The following is a 17,090-nucleotide window of genomic DNA, read 5'->3' on the forward strand; positions in this document are numbered from 1 at the left end:
GAACACTGCAACATTTCCATCAAAATAAAAATAGGATGGAGGATCTGTGTATTCACATTATTTGTAAAACTCTCCTTCTTCCTGTGAAGCGTGTGCTTTACATCGAGGCTTATTATGCTAAGCATCGACGCCACAGTACTTCAACCAATCAGACAATGTTTATTTGGGGCATTCTATCTAATTTTACTCAGATTTTGGAATATTTTAATCGAAATTATAGAAAAATGGAACATTGTTAGTACATATAAAATAGAAAAAGATGAATACTTTTAGCTGGAGATAATTTGGATGGGGGTTCTGTGTATTCACATTATTTGCACAACTCTCCTTACTGATGCCATATTTTGGAATTTCCGTGACCTAAATGGTTCGCGAAAATTAATATTTTTATATATAGTATAGTAAATATGTGATAAACCTAATATGGTATATGATATGTACAACCTTCTACGCATTGATGCCTCAAATGGGAAAAGAGGGTTTCACATGTTCGTCATTTATTATTTAGTCTAGGTATGATTTATGTATGGAATGATCAAGATAACACTAATGTTGCATTTGAATATATAAAATGTTGTATAAATGATCAATACTACCAGAACTGGTTTGCTACTTTGAACAATTGTGAAAAATTGTGTTTATATAGAAAATTGAAAAAATGAGTTTTGTTTAGAAGATTACTTAAAGTATGATTTTAATAGTAATATACTGACTAGACTGCGTAGTGGAACATTCAAACTCAATATTGAAGTTGGTCGTTTTGACAATATTGTAAGAGAAAATCGTATATATGTATATGCTGTCATATGAATTGTATTGAAAACGAGTAACATTTTGTTCTTGTATGTCCTGCCTTTAGATCATTGAGACTACAGTTTTTACCAAAACAGTATTGTTCATGGCCAACTAATAAAAAAATGGGACATGGAAATTACGATCACAAATAATCATTGCATAGCAGTTGTAATTATGTGCTTATTATGACCTTGTTGTGTTGTGTTGTTCTGTGTTTGTTTACTGTCATTATTGTAATTGTATATTATGTTATTTTGCTATAGGATTATGTTTGCTTCTGCAATAAAATATATTCATTCATTCATTCATTCAATATTTGATGTGCGTATTTTTTTTTTAATTTTCATTAAATTTTCAAACTTTTCAATGTTAGGTTTAAAGTGTTATCACCAATTTCTATGTTAAGTATTGCAATCTTTTGGAAACTTAAAGCTGTCAAATTTGAATCAGATGAGGTTCTTCAATGTATTGATTAACATTGACTCAGCTATACTGCTATGGGTTTTGTGATTATATTGTAATCACTCTCAATTTTTCTTTTAAAACATTCATTTGATTTGACAGTTTCAGGGTATGCTGCAGGACCACCATTTTCAACATGCCTGACCCTCTTCCCAAAACATGATGGACTAGAAGCACAAACAACAGAACCGCCATATACAATACATATACAGGAAACTTATTACATTCCTGAACAAGATATCCACAGTAAGTCTCTTGGTTTATACTTGATTTTACGGGGAAATAGACACAACAAAACTTACCATGCACGAAAATGTCCATGTGGGTAGCAATCCTGTAAATTTAGAATATAAACCAATAAAACATTCGCATTTGGGCAAGTGGGCAATGATTGTTACAGCAATTAAGAAAGATTGTAAATAGGGTTTACATGTATAAGTATTGGTATTGAAATTTGCGTTAAAAGTAAATATTCGTACATCATGCACATAGATGGGTCATTTTCAAAAAATGTCGAATTTTGAAATTGAAAAATTTATTAAAAGTTACTTATTCAAACAACCCTCTACATAAGCAAATCAAAACAAACAGTACTTTAAGAACAACATATTAAAAGATGCAATCTTAATGATGTCATACAAGAATATCTTGAAACATTTTATGATCGGTGGTACAATATTTTGTCTATCCTGTTACCATTTTCAAAAGAAATTTTGGGTTATTAAGAAAAGGTTTAGATAAAATGTTAAGCTTGTTTTACGTTACCAATTAGATGGTTTTCAAGAGAATAAACTTCTATGTATATTCATTCTGTAAAATAATAGATTATTTGTCAATTTTCTAGGTTGTACTGAAAAATGCATCTAAAAATTGGTTTTCAAAGGTTGTAAAAATTACCATCAGTAATGCAAGTGTAAGATAGCAATTTATATTGTTCGGCCTTTTTTCATCCTTTCAAATAAACCCAACATCAAGTAAATCCCTCGTAAGTTAGTTTACCTTTTCTCTTTATTTCGTTGGTAACAGGAACGTACGTTTCTGATATATCACTATATAAAAGTCTATCCTGTTACCTTTTTGTCTATCCTGTTACCGATATCAGTATTGCACCTGCAAATGCTTAATTGGGAAGATTAAGACGTTATTACCTTGAGATGAGTTCAAACAATGAAATATTTCATTCGTTCTCCTTCTACATGTTTAGATAAAAAAATTAACGACGTTTTTGTCTATAATTGTCTATCCTGTTACTGTAACCATAGCAACCATAGTAACAGGATACAGTGGCGGATCCAAGGGGGGGGGGGGGGGGGGGTTTCCGGGGGTGCGCACCCCCCTTTATTTTTGCCGATCAATGCATTTGTATCGGGACATATGTTTTGCACCCCCCCCCTTTTGCCCTGGGTGCCCTGGGTTAGCACCCCCCCCTTTCGAAAATTCCTGCATCCGCCCCTGGGATAGACATATTAACAGGATAGACAAATTTCTTCGTTTTTGATTGCTGTTGTGAAATAACTACTCCCTTTGGTGAAGTGATTATGGGTTTCTATTGTGAATTTGGTTTCCAACACGTTATTGCACTTTTTACAACCATACAGTTAGTGTGATTAATCAAAATGGTTGGTAACAGCATAGACATGAAAAAAAGTACGCTCTATTTTTTTCACTTAATGTCTTGAAATTTGTTTTCTCTACACTGTCGTTCAAGAATCGAGGCGTTTTAAATGTAAAGATTACTTTGCATTTTTGAAATCAACACTGACTGATTCAATATTCATAGGGAGAATAATTTAACGACTGATTTAAGTAGCGGTAACAGGATAGACATGAACCTCCTGTACGCTGATTGAATTTAGTTTGTAGATAATCTGTTACATACAATGATAAAGAAGCTACGATTTTTCGTTAGAATTATAATTAATGTTCTTAAAAAGTTTCTTTTGCAGATATCAAGGCGATCAGAAAATCGGAAAAAAATCATTTGAAATGTGTTTTTCTGACAATGTACGCACACAAATACCCCCAAAATCGGACTTAAATGCAGTTTAATCTTATCAAAATAGATGTAAGGTGTGTTTATTATTAATGTTCTGAATCACAAATCAGAGAAGCTTTCATTTAAACCATTACAACTGAAATTTCCATTAGAAATTAAAATTTTAGCATGGGTGTACTGAAAATTCGACATTTTTTTTAAATGACCCAGTTGAAGAATTGTTTAATTACCATTGGCAATTAACACATAATGTTTTGCACGAATAATCAAGGTAAACTGTCAAATGTTAAAATAACAAATATGGTAGTTATAACAGGATCTTCAATCACCAAAAAAAATGGAAAACATGCTTTAATGTCATTTTGAAGTAAGACCTTACCACTTACTCATGTAATTCATCAATTAACTACTACATTGCACCGAGGTTTTGTGAGGATTTCATCATTGTGATTGACAGAAAACAATAATGAGGTGTTTTGAAGTCTATATATCATACCAAATTGGTTGTCGTTTATTTTATGCATGGTAGAACTTAAATATGAACTAGTCGCTTGTGTGTTTTTCGCTAATAAAACGCAACATTCTTGCCTGCAGATGATCTACATAGTATACATCGCAAAGCTTCAATAATGCGTAGAATATTGAAACCATAACAAGCAAAGAGCTTTATTTGTTCGTAATTTTCTAGTTTTAGCACTTATATTCAACTTAAAGATGTTAATGTGTTTCATTTGTAACAGTTTAATAGGTTTTTTTTAAATCGCTTGCCGTGATTAACGCATGCTGCAAAACTGCGACAGGCCTATGTGAACGCTTTTCCATCCTAAAAGAAACTGCAGAAAGAAGCATTAATTATTACATATTTTGACAAGATAATGCTACATTGTTGAATAAAACGCACATGTGAAACTTCACTGAAAGATAAGCTCTTACAGTATAGATATCTGGTCACGCTAAGGGCAAATATTGTTATCAGCAACTAGATTATTTTTATAAATAGATATCATGTTTTCTTCAACATCAATCGTATAAATATATATCTTCTAAACACAAAAATAAGTACATAGCAGTAGATTGTGCAAAAATATGGCAAAGGATTTTACTTTTCCTGAAAAAATTAAGATAGAGGGTTCAAATGCAAAGGTTAAGAAAACAGTGAATGTGTCAACACGTCTAAAGTGTATAAAACAGCCAAATAACACCAATGAGGCTTCATTGATTTGTAATTGCCCTAATTTGCTTTAATTCTTTTTTAAACGAAATTGTCTGTCATTTTGGTAATGGTTGATGTTGAAGGACATCGCATGTCAATTTCGTCTCTGTATATTGGCTTTTGTTTTGGCAGGATATAGCTATGATTTTCTGCTCAAAGAATATTATAGATGATCTCAGCTGTATATTTGGGGAAAAAATATTTGGAATTTTGGGTCTTCTATGCTCTCCAACTAAGTAAAAATGTACTTTATTTGATCTTTTTTTTTATTTTTTTGATTCGAGCGTCACTAATGAGTTTTTGTAGACCGTTTTAAAAAGAAATTGCAACCCTGGAACCTAAGACGAGTTTATTATATTTCCATTAAATTTTTGCATTCCAATATTTATACTTTTAACTTTTTATTTAGTAACCGTTAGAGGGAAGAATGATAGAAAGTTTATGGGTTTGCAAATAGCAGTTCATCGTGACAAAGGAGACACAGAGGAACTTATGGGAGAGTTTACCAGTTTTCCATCAGACAAACTGAAAGCGATTAACTGCATAGATGGCAAAAAGGTATTAGAAAATTTATTATAAAATCTATTTATATAGAATAATGATCAAATTTCTTTTGAAAAGATTAATTACTACAGATAATCGTGTTTGTTTGTTGATGTTTAACACTGGTTTCACTTTTCAGTGACTTTGTCTAAATCATCGCGGCAAGGTTGTATTGAGGGATACTTTTGTATACGGTTTGGGTTTTGCTCATTGTTGAAGGCTGTACGGTGCCCTATAGTTAATAACGTCTACGCTATATGGTCTCTGCTAAATAGATGTATCATTGTCAATCAAAGTGCATTTTCTTATTTTTGTTTTTACCTCAGCTGAGTTTTGGGTCTGTATATTTTATATAGCTATACATATACCCAGACTTTCAACGTTCACTCCATAGGCGGATCCAGGGGCGGGCGCTCCCTCCTTCGGTGGGGAAAACTTGTTTGATTATATAGGGAATCACTAAAGTACACAGGCAAAATTTGCTCACATGAATTTCACATCAATCTCACGTGAAATTCACATGAAAAATTTCATGTGAGATTCACCTCGATCGAGCTTAAACATGAAACTCACGTCAAAATTTTCATGTGAATTTCACGTGAATTGAGATTCACATGAATCTGATGTGAAATTTTTCACATGAATTTCACGTGAAAATTTACAACAAAAAAATTTGATATTTTTCATGATTTTAATTAAATTAAAAAATTTAAATGTTATTTGAAATACTCTATTTTAAAAATTCATGTGAATTTCACATGAAAATATTTTACGTGATTTTCATGTGAAATTCACATTAGTTTCACATGAGAATCACATGAAACTCACAAAAATTGTTTTCACGTGAGTTTCACGTATAAGCTCGTTTGAGGTGAAATTGATGTGAATTTCACGTGAGATTCACATGAATTTAAATTCACGTGAAATTGATGTGAGTGAAATTTGCCTGTGTATGCCGGAGGCAGCCAGGCCGCCCAAACCCCTTAGGTCAGTCAGCGGGCCCCCTGTTCACACTAAGACGACATTTTTTTTGTTACTGAATTGCTTCTTATTTACAGAACATGATTGGTCATAAGAACAGCGAGATCGTCAAAGAAACCAATATTACATGGAAAGCGCCATCTGTAAATCAGGGAAATCTAACGATTCAGTAAGTGGAGAGTGTATGAAAAGTTGCTCTCATAGAAACTGTTTAAGAAATTTCCCCCCGACAATTGTTAAACACCGAGTTTTAAAACTTTAACATATAGAAGGAGCATTATAAACTACACTTTCAGCTACGATAAAACACACAGAGATTTTAAAATAGTGCAAAAATACACACCAAACTGATCAAAAATACACTCTTAGAATTAAAAAAAACACACCGAGAAACTAATTTATTAATTTATCATAATATTATTACGCTTCACAAGTCTAATTCTTATATATTATTTCACGTCAAATCAGAAAACGTATACATATATATAGCACCATTCTACATTCTATTTCATATTATTTAAGTTTTTCCATTGTGGAGAATTTTGACAACTTCTGGCAAAATATCCTGAAACCATTGCCATCAAAAGTCGATATTCCTGTTGTTCCTGTAAAGCAGGTAGGCATTTACACGTCGTTAAAGTTTTTATCTATCTTTTCGCAGGGCAACAAACGAAGGTGAACTCAATGACATTTTAGTTTTAGTTTTCATTCCTGTTGTAAACGAATTTGCAAAATATCAATTTATACAAAACTGTATTAATTATATATATTATATGTATACGTGCTCAATAGTTATCTTAGGAAAATCATCATTCTGAATATCTTGTGAACAGTCAAATAAAATTATTTATTTTTAATATTTCAAAGCATTTTATGCTATTCCTCAAATCTCTCTGTAATAAATTGTTTTGTCCCCTTTTCAATTCAGATTAGTAAACACAAGAACATTAATGTGGACTTTGACGAATGTGGTAACAGCTTAGGTTGTATTCTGTATCCTTCCTACTGCACTGGAGATAACTGTTACGCAGGGGCCGCATTTAAAGATGAAGGCAACCGCACAAGGTTCAAAACATTTGTAGGAATTAATGAAGGCTATATATCATTAGGATTTTCGGACGATCGACTAATGGTAAAGCATATTACTTTTGTTTTTATGTTATTGTCAAAGGAAATATTTAGTAAATAAAGGCAACAGTAGAATACCGCTGTTCGAAACTCATAAATCGATAGAGAGAAAAAACAAATCCGGGTTACAAACTAAAACTGAGGGAAACGCATTAAATATAAGAGGAGAACAACGACACAACAGAAACACAACATTAAAACGTAACACACACAGAAACGAACTATAATATAACAATGGCCATTTTCCTGACTTGGTAAAGGACATTTTAAGAAAAAAATGGTGGGTTGAACCTGGTTTTGTGGCATGCCAAACCTCCAGCTTTTATGACAATGTTAAATATAACATTAAAATGACAACATTACATGACAGGACTACAATACAAATAACTGGGAGAAAATATAGGACAGCGAAACACACGAATAATAGCTAACAAAAGGTACCAGGTTTTAAATTTAATACACCAGACGTGCGTTTCGTCTACACAAGACTAACTAGTGACCAGTAAAATGTTAAAAAGATGAAACGATGAGATGCCACCGAATTTGAACATCTAAATGTCAACCTCTAGCAGGCACAAAACAAGAGATGCCACTGAATTTGAACATCTAGATGTCAACCTCTAGCCGGCACAAAACAAGAGATGCCACTGAATTTGAACATCTAGATGTCAACCTTTAGCCGGCACAAAAAAAGAAATGCCACTAAATTTGAACATCTAGATGTCAACCTCTAGCAGGCACAAAAAAAGAAATGCCACTAAATTTGAACATCTAGATGTCAACCTCTAGCCGGCACAAAACAAGAGATGCAACTGAATTTGAACATCTAGATGTCAACCTATAGCAGGCACAAAACAAGAGATGCCACTGAAGTTGAACATCTAGATGTCAACCTCTAGCAGGCACAAAACAAGAAATGCCACTGAATTTGAACATCTAGATGTCAACCTCTAGCCGGCACAAAACAAGAAATGCCACTGAATTTGAACATCTAGATGTCAACCTTTAGCCGGCAAAAAACAAGAGATGCCACTCAATTTGAACATCTAGATGTCAACCTCTAGCAGGTACAAAACAAGATATGCCACTGAATTTGAACATCTAGATGTCAACCTCTAGCAGGCACAAAACAATAGATGCCACTGAATTTGAACATCTAGATATCAACCTTAAGCCGGCACAAAACAAGAGATGCCATTGAATTTGAACATCTAGATGTCAACCTCTAGCCGGCACAAAACAAGAGATGCCACTGAATTTGAACATCTAGATGTCAACCTTTAGCCGACACAAAACAAGAGATGCCACTGAATTTGAACATCTAGATGTCAACCTTCAGCCGGCACAAAACGACGTATAATTTTAGATAAGATCTACTAAATAAAACGACCGGTTGCTTTTGGTTTCAATATTTTATTCCAGTCTCTATAGAAACGAGACGTAACGACAAAACATAAAGTATATAAATACTTGAATTTTAAAACACAAAATGTATAGTGTATTTATTGCAACTGAATTATCGACATAACTTTTTTATTTATTGGTCGGTCATAAGTCACTTAATTTGCATTGATTGATAATTTATCTCTTGCCTGAAAAAATAAAAAATGGTGCATGCATTTCCGATTCGAGACTTTTAAATGTACACATAATTCAAATTTGTGAATAAGAAATAGGCATTTTTTTTTAAACAACAAAGACATCTAGTCTCCATAGTATATCGCAACTGAGATTTATTGATGTTTGCTTAACGTCTTGTGGCAAATATTTCATGTTTGTTCAGGACAATGTCGAGATTGAGAGAACTATTGTCATATTGTGACATGCAAGGTAAAAATTCATGGAAATATGAACAAATGAGGAACAATTGTCTAAGTCTATGTAACAAAAAAATAATAATGAACAGTTTCATCAATAATAGAATGTGAGATAACTAAGAAGCCATGATACAAAACTGACACATTCTATTGTATTTGTTGACCTATTAGGGAGATGACCATACGATATCCTGCACATATAAGGATGACCACTACACTATACAACATGGCTACAATCCATTATATTTCAACTATAGACAGTATAAGGTATGACACTTATTGATAAGATTATTGATATTAAAAGAGACAAAAAAATAGAAAAAAGGAGTAAATGATATGAATTCTTGTGATTTTCCCTTCTTTTCAAAACATAAAAACTAACATATTGTTTGCAAAGGAGTAGGTCCGGTAAGGGCCGATTTTGGCCCCAAATTTCAGTTTCACCGTACGAGATATTTAGGACACTTTTTAAAACACTTAAGTGTCTATTTCAATTGATTCGATTAGTTTATGTTAAAGGTTTTAACTGATTCAGTCATAAAAAACGCTCCGATTGAAGCTTAAATATGAAAAATCTATCAAATATGCCAAAAAACGTCAATTTTCAGATGGTTTTCGTCAAAAATGAAAGTGGCCGCATCCGTGTACATCCTCAACCTTTATATATGTTATGTATTATCATCAAATACAACTTACATTTCAATATTATGAATGAACACGAATGCGGCCACTTTCATTGAAGACGGAAACCGTCTAAAATTTAACTAAAATGCTATAATTGTGAAGATTTCAGTAATTTAGCATGACTTTATGATGCTAGTACACGATATATGTGCATTGTATTGTCAAAAACAGCACATATTTATGTAGCAGAAGCATTCTACTTTCCAAAAAGTAGCTAAAAGATTACATTTTCACAATTTTGCAAAACTGCTCAATTTTGGGGCCAAAAAGGGGTCTAACTGAACCTACTCCTTTTACATAATTTGTATATTAAATATTTTTTCGTGATCATACATTTTTGTTATGAGCATCGATTTTTGTCATGATCTCCTCGAAATAAAAATGTGAATATATCATTTAATGGTACGATTCTTTATTACCCCTTCAAATTAGTCGTTTAGAATATGAATATATAAATATTTCAGAAAGATGAAATTGACGATATGACAGTATCCGTTCAGGATGGGAAACTGTATTGTGAATTTACACGACCGAAGTCTATGAGTGTGGTGAATATGATGAACCCATCAGAACGACTAGAGTTTGATCTTAACAACGACTACTATGTTATGATAGCTTGGGGATATTTACATAGAGGTATATTATATATTAGCACAAACATCAAAGGTGTCACTGTCTCATTGGGAACATTTGCATAGAGGTATAGTATATATTATCTGTCGTTGTCGCACTGACGTCATAGTTGTGCTTTGATAGTAACGCCACTGAATAGGTTACGTTGATATTGGAATGTCGGTAGTCATTGTTTACTGTGATACATGTCTAAATTATCATTCTAAACTGCAGTACGTTGATATTACTGTGAGTGCTGTCAATATTTTGAAATTGGACAAACTAGGATCAAGCCCAACAATGAGATTCGTATTTCGCTGTAGCATTGGTGGGCTATCAGTCCCCATGAGTATCATCTGTCATCATCTAGCGCTTTAGATTTCGTATGTTCAAAACGATCAAGTTTACTCTTTTTCAATTTATTAATAGCGTAATAAGTTTATTTACCGAGCGCCACTGAATCTGAAGACAAATGAGTCTTATAACGAAGCGCATGACGTAGTGCCAAACTTTAAGCCTTTTGGATGAATTTTAAGCCTATGTGGTATACGTACATTGAGATTATCACCATCGCAGTAGTTTGACATCAAATGGCGCTTGGTCGGTTGTGATTTTGAAGCAGAATTATACGCTCAGACAATTTGGAAGTAATACCAAAACAAACTTAGAGGAAAATAACCTATAAACACTGGACACTTTTAATTTGCAAAACACTCATTTGCAAATCCGCCGCCGCCTCAAACAAGAGCTACAATATCATGTATATAACCAAAATGTGCAGAATTACATGGGATTCAATAATTTCATTGGTTTTCTACAGTTACTTTCATATTTATTTTGCAATTTGAATTATAAAAACATGGGATTTTCAATATCCCATGGGACAGGGCAAAATCCCATGGGATTTACCATTATCCCATGGGATTTTGGTTAAATCCCATGGGATTTTTTTTTGTCCCATGGGATTATTGTAGTCCCATGGGATATTTGTTGTCCCATGGGACAAAAAAAATCCCATGGGATTTTTAATATCCCATGGGACAAATTAAAATCCTATGGGATTCTCATTGTAAATATATAGATATAAATAAACAGTAATGTGTATGTTACAATGTTTTCTATTTGGTAGTAAATTATTATAAGATGAATCTTTTTAATTGAATATCTTTTTTTCTTGGGAAATGTTAATTTAGCATATTGTTCTTTAACTGTTCAAAACTAAACTTTTAAACAACAAAGCAGATAATGTAAGTATCAATATATGTTTATTCATGAATTATAGAATACTTTCTTGAAACACAATTATTTGCCATTTGAAATCAATAAAAACTCTATTGTTAGGCTTAACATACTAGTAGCTATTTAAGTAAATCTATTTTTTTCACAATATCCCTCAACACAAAACATTAATAGTTTCTTATCATCCAGCATTGTTTGATGGTATAGTCCACTTTTTGGACATTCAGCACAGAACTTTGACATTATTGTGGTTTCAATATTTTTTTGAATTTAAAAGAACTTCAAATCATTGACTGAGTGATGAAAATAATAACTGATCCAACTTTTGCCTTTGAATTTATTCTGGTCTTGTTTCTATGTTTTCTCCATTTATTCTAGGTGGTGAATTTCAATCCTTCTGAAAAAGAACCAATAAAATCTAAAGTAATGGATTATACAAAATTGTTTTCATACATGTAGCAATAATATGATTTTCAAAAAAAATAGCTATGCGATATGGATTTTACTGATTGTTAAAGGTTGTCCAGTGTCATCAGTTGCTAACGGCCTACATCCTTTGGTCTCTGATGGAGGGTTGTCAAATTAGCAATATACCACATCTTCCTATTCTAATACCATATAACAATCAATTAATTTATTCTTCTTTATAACATTTGGGTATTTTTCCAAGTTATATACATAATATTATTAGTTACATAGTGTGCTAGTGACCTAATACGGTATATATGGGGTCAGTAAATTCCATATGGGGTGAGAGCGAAGCTCGAATCCCCATATGGAATTTACTGACCCCATATATACCGTATTACGTCACTAGCACACTATGTAACGAATTTATCTTACCGACTATCGTAACGGGTGAAATTAAGACTAGTGATTCTCAAAATGAGCAAGTCTTCAATACTGTGAGCACTAAGAAAATACTTCCATTGATCCTACAAAAACAGATGCCAAGAATAACGACTTGTAAGGTTTAAATGAATTAAATTCAATCTTAATCATCAATTTCTTCGTCTGTTGGAACTTTTAAGATTTTTTCTCAGTACCGTTTTGTTTTTTATAAAGGGACATAACACCATTACTAACCGTGTATGAAATAAGCCCCGCCCCCTTCTTACCTAATAAGGAATATAAAGGGACGTAACTCCACTACTAACCGTGTATGAGATAAGCCCCGCCTCCCTACTAACCTAATATCAAATATACACGGTTAGCACGCGGACGCTTTTAACCAATCATATTCCTGGAAATGTATAGGAGGTAAGATAAATATATATACTGCAAATTCGGAATTAATGCGAGTTTTTTTTTATTGCGAAAAATGCAACGGAGTTGTAAACGCAATAATTTAAACTCGCATTATGAAATATTTTATATGGATTAAACAGGATTTTTCTCAAAATCGTAAAATTTAAAATCGCATTTAAGTTTAAAATGACAGAATCGCAATAATAAATGCACGCAATAATTTATGAATTTACAGTATAAAGATCAATGTTAAAACTTTAGACAACTATAATAACATTCCATTATTCACAAGAATTTGCAATATATTATACAAAATGCAGACAACAGAAACAATATTTCTTTAAGCTTTTGAAGTTCAGACAGATTTCAATTTGTGTTTTATTTCAATGAAAAAATACCTTGAACATATTGGAAATTATAACATTGATACAAAAAAAATATGTATGTTTTATCCTTATTTTTTTGTGTTGTTGGCTTGCTGTCTCATTTTAATATACATTTAAACATACATCAATAATCTTCTTCTTTATTAAAAGTAAAAATGGGATATTTTTGATTTTGATATCCCAAAACATTATAGTTCTATCAAACACCAATGTGTTTGATATTAATTTTAAGACATGTATAAATGTTCCAGACCATATCAGTATTCGGATGTTACTTTTACGGTCCAGAACTTACAGTCCCACCATATGTGTACAGTCAGACCATTTAAGTATATTTGTACTGTCTGGTACCAGCTCGACCAAACCTGTGTTTTTATTTTAACTGCAATTAAACTTTTTGTATTAATCTATTAAAGATTTCAGTTATGTTGATCTGTACTGTACATTTGTTTGTAATAAACTTGACCAACTGCTTAAAATTGGGCAAGCGTACAGTCCAAATACTTGTTTGTTCTGGAACATAAACGATTAACAAGCATTTGGCAGGATGTCATGCTAAAATCCCATTAATATTAGTACTAAATTTTGAGTATATACATTTAAATCCACAAGTTACTTACTGAAATTCATGGTGAACACTCACCAAAAACTTACAATTTAGAGGAAAGACTGGAAAGATGAATGCACTAACACTATCAAAACAGAGCATAAAACTTACCGAAAAACAAGATGTTTTACATTTATCCAGGAGCAGGATAATTGAAAAGTTGTTTTTTTCTTTCTCTGCTGTCCATCATATAACCTTTGATTTCATTCATGCAAAATATGAAAATCTGCAAAGGTAAGACCTAGAACCTCAACTTATCCACATTTTGAATTTTGAACTGCATACTTGTCCTTTTCATCTTGCTGACAACCTAAACATAAAAAAATGATAAAAACATAATTCTAGATTGACTTTGTGTTTTTATTTTTGTTGGTACATGTACAAACAATTTTCCCAACTTTAAAACGAAAACATCATCACCAAAGAGGAGGTCATACTAACCTCCGAAATATTTAAACAAACCGAAATTATTTCTTGATTAAGATCTTGTCGTAAATTAATGGCATAGATACTCTTATTTTTGAAAACTTGATGTCTATTGCATACTTATATTCCTTTGTACGAGAGTATGCATATTAAGATGGACTCCATGGACTTTAATGTTAGCATGATTAATTTTACAGTCACTGACAGTTTTTCAGCTCTATTTGTACATTTTGAGAGAATCTTGCAATACTGTATATTCTGATATTCAGAACTTATTGTGAGGTTTTTATTAATACAACTGAAAGCTGTATCTCGTTTTCATTTCTGATACATATTTATGAGCTGAAGACCAGTGCCGAATTTTTCTCACTGCATTGAAGACCCATAGGTGACCTTCGGCCGTTGTCTGCTCTTTGATTGGGTTGTTGTCTCTTTGTCAAATTCCCAGTTTCCACTTCCCATTTTATATCATGTATGCTGATTTTTCTTAAATTACAATATTCAATCATGCAATTTTGTCCATTATTGAAAATACGATAAGCAAAAATAAATGCACAAAAAATTTAACATTGTTATATATGTAAAAGACTTTTTTTAAATTCAAAACAGTTGCCTTCACTGTTAATTTCCTTGTTTGATTTCATATTTTTAAAGCCTTTATAGCTAGCTAGATGGTATGCCGGGGCGGATCCAGCCATTTTAAAAAGGGGGGTTCCCAACCCAAGACAAAGGGAATGATCCTATATTCATTTGATTTGTTTTATTGTCTCATACAAGAATATATATGGTTTGACGGTGGGGATCAGGGATCCTGAAATTTGTTCACCTAACCACTGGATGACAGGGGATCTCAACCATTTAAAAGTTTCTCAAACATGTGGGGGTGGGGGTGAACCCCATGGACTCTCCCTATATTTCCTTTTATTTGTTTTATTGTTCTATACAAGAATATATAAATATGGTTTAGGGGTGGGGATCTTGACCGTTTACAAGTTTTCAAACTAGAGTGGGTGGGACTTCACTTTTATTTTATTTCATTATTAATTTTATTGTCCCCGACAAGAATATATATGGTTTAGGGGTGGGGATCTGGATCATTCACAAGATAATAGCACATTCTCAAATTGAACAGAGTGGTGAAACCCCCAAAGACCTCCTTTTAATTTCATTTGATTTGTTTTATCGTCCCATTCAAGAATATATATGGTTTAGGGATGGGGATCTGGACTGTTTACAAGATAATAGCATATTCTCAAATTGAAAGGGGTGGGGATTACCTCCCATGGACTCACCCTCCCTTCTTTCTTCCCCCCCGAAATACCTTTTAATAAGCCCCAATGCACAGATAGTTCACAGTATTTTCCCTTGATTTACACTAAAGAATATACACTATACAGGTGTAATTTTTTTTTTAAAAGATAATACAACTGAAGACCACCCTGACCACAGTGGTGGATCCAGAATTTTTCATAAGTGGGGCCCACCGACTGCCTAAGAGGGGCCTGCTCCTGCCATGACTCAGTGATTCCATATATAATCAACCAATTCTTTTCCCAAACAGGGGGCCCTGAACTCCTGATCCCCCCTTTTTTTTCCTCATTTCAATCACCCTGATATAAATTTAGTTTTATCACTTACAATAGGAATGGTTTGAATTCCCCAATAATTCTTATATACCATTAATATCAACATATTTCATTTTTGATAAATGAAAGGCAAAAGTTTTCTATGGGTAGAAATGGATAGTGGGAAGCTTTCAGATTCACACCATGCCGGTGGCTGTGTTCAAAGTGCTGGGTTTTTATTACCCTCGTTGTTTGCGGACTAACTATTTAGGCCAGTGGTGGATAATAGTGTGCGTGCATTAATCTTCTATACCTTCTTAATCAATATATTCAAATACTGACGGCAAGTGTGTGTTGTAATGATGTATCAATGTCTTTTTGAAAATCACCGTGCTATTTACATGTGGGATCGAGAATGCAGGGGGAAGGAAACTTGTCAATTATGTTTATTTATAAGCCAAAATAAAATGAGCCGCCGTAAAATTAACCTTGGTTAATAACAGTGCATGTAAGGCTCGTCTCGGAGGGGTGTCTTTTTTTCTGTCTTATTTTTTTAGTTATATTTTTAATAACTTACACTTTTTTCCATTATTCTCTTTCTTTCACTATTCTTTATTCCTTTTTTTTTCTTTGTCCTTTGTTCTCTATTCTGTTAATTCACATCCATACCCTCTTATGTGTATGTGGACTTACTGTAGTTTATTTTTTAGTTCTGGCAGAGATATTAGATACAATATATATGTCTCTGGTTCTGGTATTATACGATAAGTCAATTTCTTTTTCATGCAGTGTCATGAAATATAATGGTTTTATGCATATCAGCCAAGATTGTGCGCAACATTTTAATAAACAATTCAACACTATATACACGTTTAATGTGAATTTTATTAAAATCGATGAAGAACATGAATTTGGCAGCTAGTGCCCCTTAAACAGGTAAAGTTCAATTAACAAATTCTGATCTACTGGCATTCAACACCAAATTACTTACTTGCTGTATTTTGATAAATGTGATTGTATATTGTCAATACCTCAACATCGAGAATACGTCATGTGAGGTGTTGGTCGCTACGTTTGATACGGGGTCAAAGGTTGCGGCTTCGAGACAGAGAAAAACATCCAGGTAAAAAGTGTAGAATTTTGTTTTTGAAAATTTGAGTTGTAAATTTTCCTAAAGAGTACTTAATTCCGTTCATCTAGTTGTAAATTTTCCTAAAAAAAGTACTTATTTCCGTTCATCTATTATGGGTATAAACTAAACTGAACAAGAAAAGTATTAGTAAACAGACAGAAAGTCCGACGTTGAATTAATTATTTTACAATTAATTGTTTAAATATATGAGAGAATGTTTTAGGCGAATTTTTATATGAGAGAATGTTTTAGGCGA

The 17,090-nt window shown here is 32.7% G+C and overlaps 1 protein-coding gene and 1 long non-coding RNA gene across 3 annotated transcripts in view; one reads left to right on the forward strand and one right to left on the reverse strand.

Annotated features, from left to right (window-relative positions):
- The window catches only part of LOC139521029 (ferric-chelate reductase 1-like), a 65,442-nt gene that overhangs the window by 28,842 nt on the left and 19,510 nt on the right, over window positions 1-17,090 (forward strand). For both annotated transcript variants that reach the window (XM_071314201.1, XM_071314202.1), the window contains exons 2-8: window positions 1,360-1,503; window positions 4,876-5,024; window positions 6,068-6,159; window positions 6,513-6,606; window positions 6,919-7,122; window positions 9,107-9,202; window positions 10,084-10,255. In XM_071314201.1, coding sequence (XP_071170302.1) covers window positions 1,360-1,503; window positions 4,876-5,024; window positions 6,068-6,159; window positions 6,513-6,606; window positions 6,919-7,122; window positions 9,107-9,202; window positions 10,084-10,255 — 951 coding nt within the window. The remainder of the gene's footprint in view (window positions 1-1,359; window positions 1,504-4,875; window positions 5,025-6,067; window positions 6,160-6,512; window positions 6,607-6,918; window positions 7,123-9,106; window positions 9,203-10,083; window positions 10,256-17,090) is intronic.
- LOC139521030 (uncharacterized) lies at window positions 11,335-16,142 on the reverse strand. The gene is made up of 3 exons (XR_011663986.1): window positions 16,016-16,142; window positions 13,823-14,021; window positions 11,335-11,867 (listed from the first exon to the last, which is right to left on the reverse strand). It is a non-coding gene; the product is annotated as an uncharacterized lncRNA (long non-coding RNA).

Source organism: Mytilus edulis, chromosome 4, assembly GCF_963676685.1.
Source record: "Mytilus edulis chromosome 4, xbMytEdul2.2, whole genome shotgun sequence".
NCBI classification, from domain to species: Eukaryota; Metazoa; Mollusca; class Bivalvia; order Mytilida; family Mytilidae; genus Mytilus; species Mytilus edulis.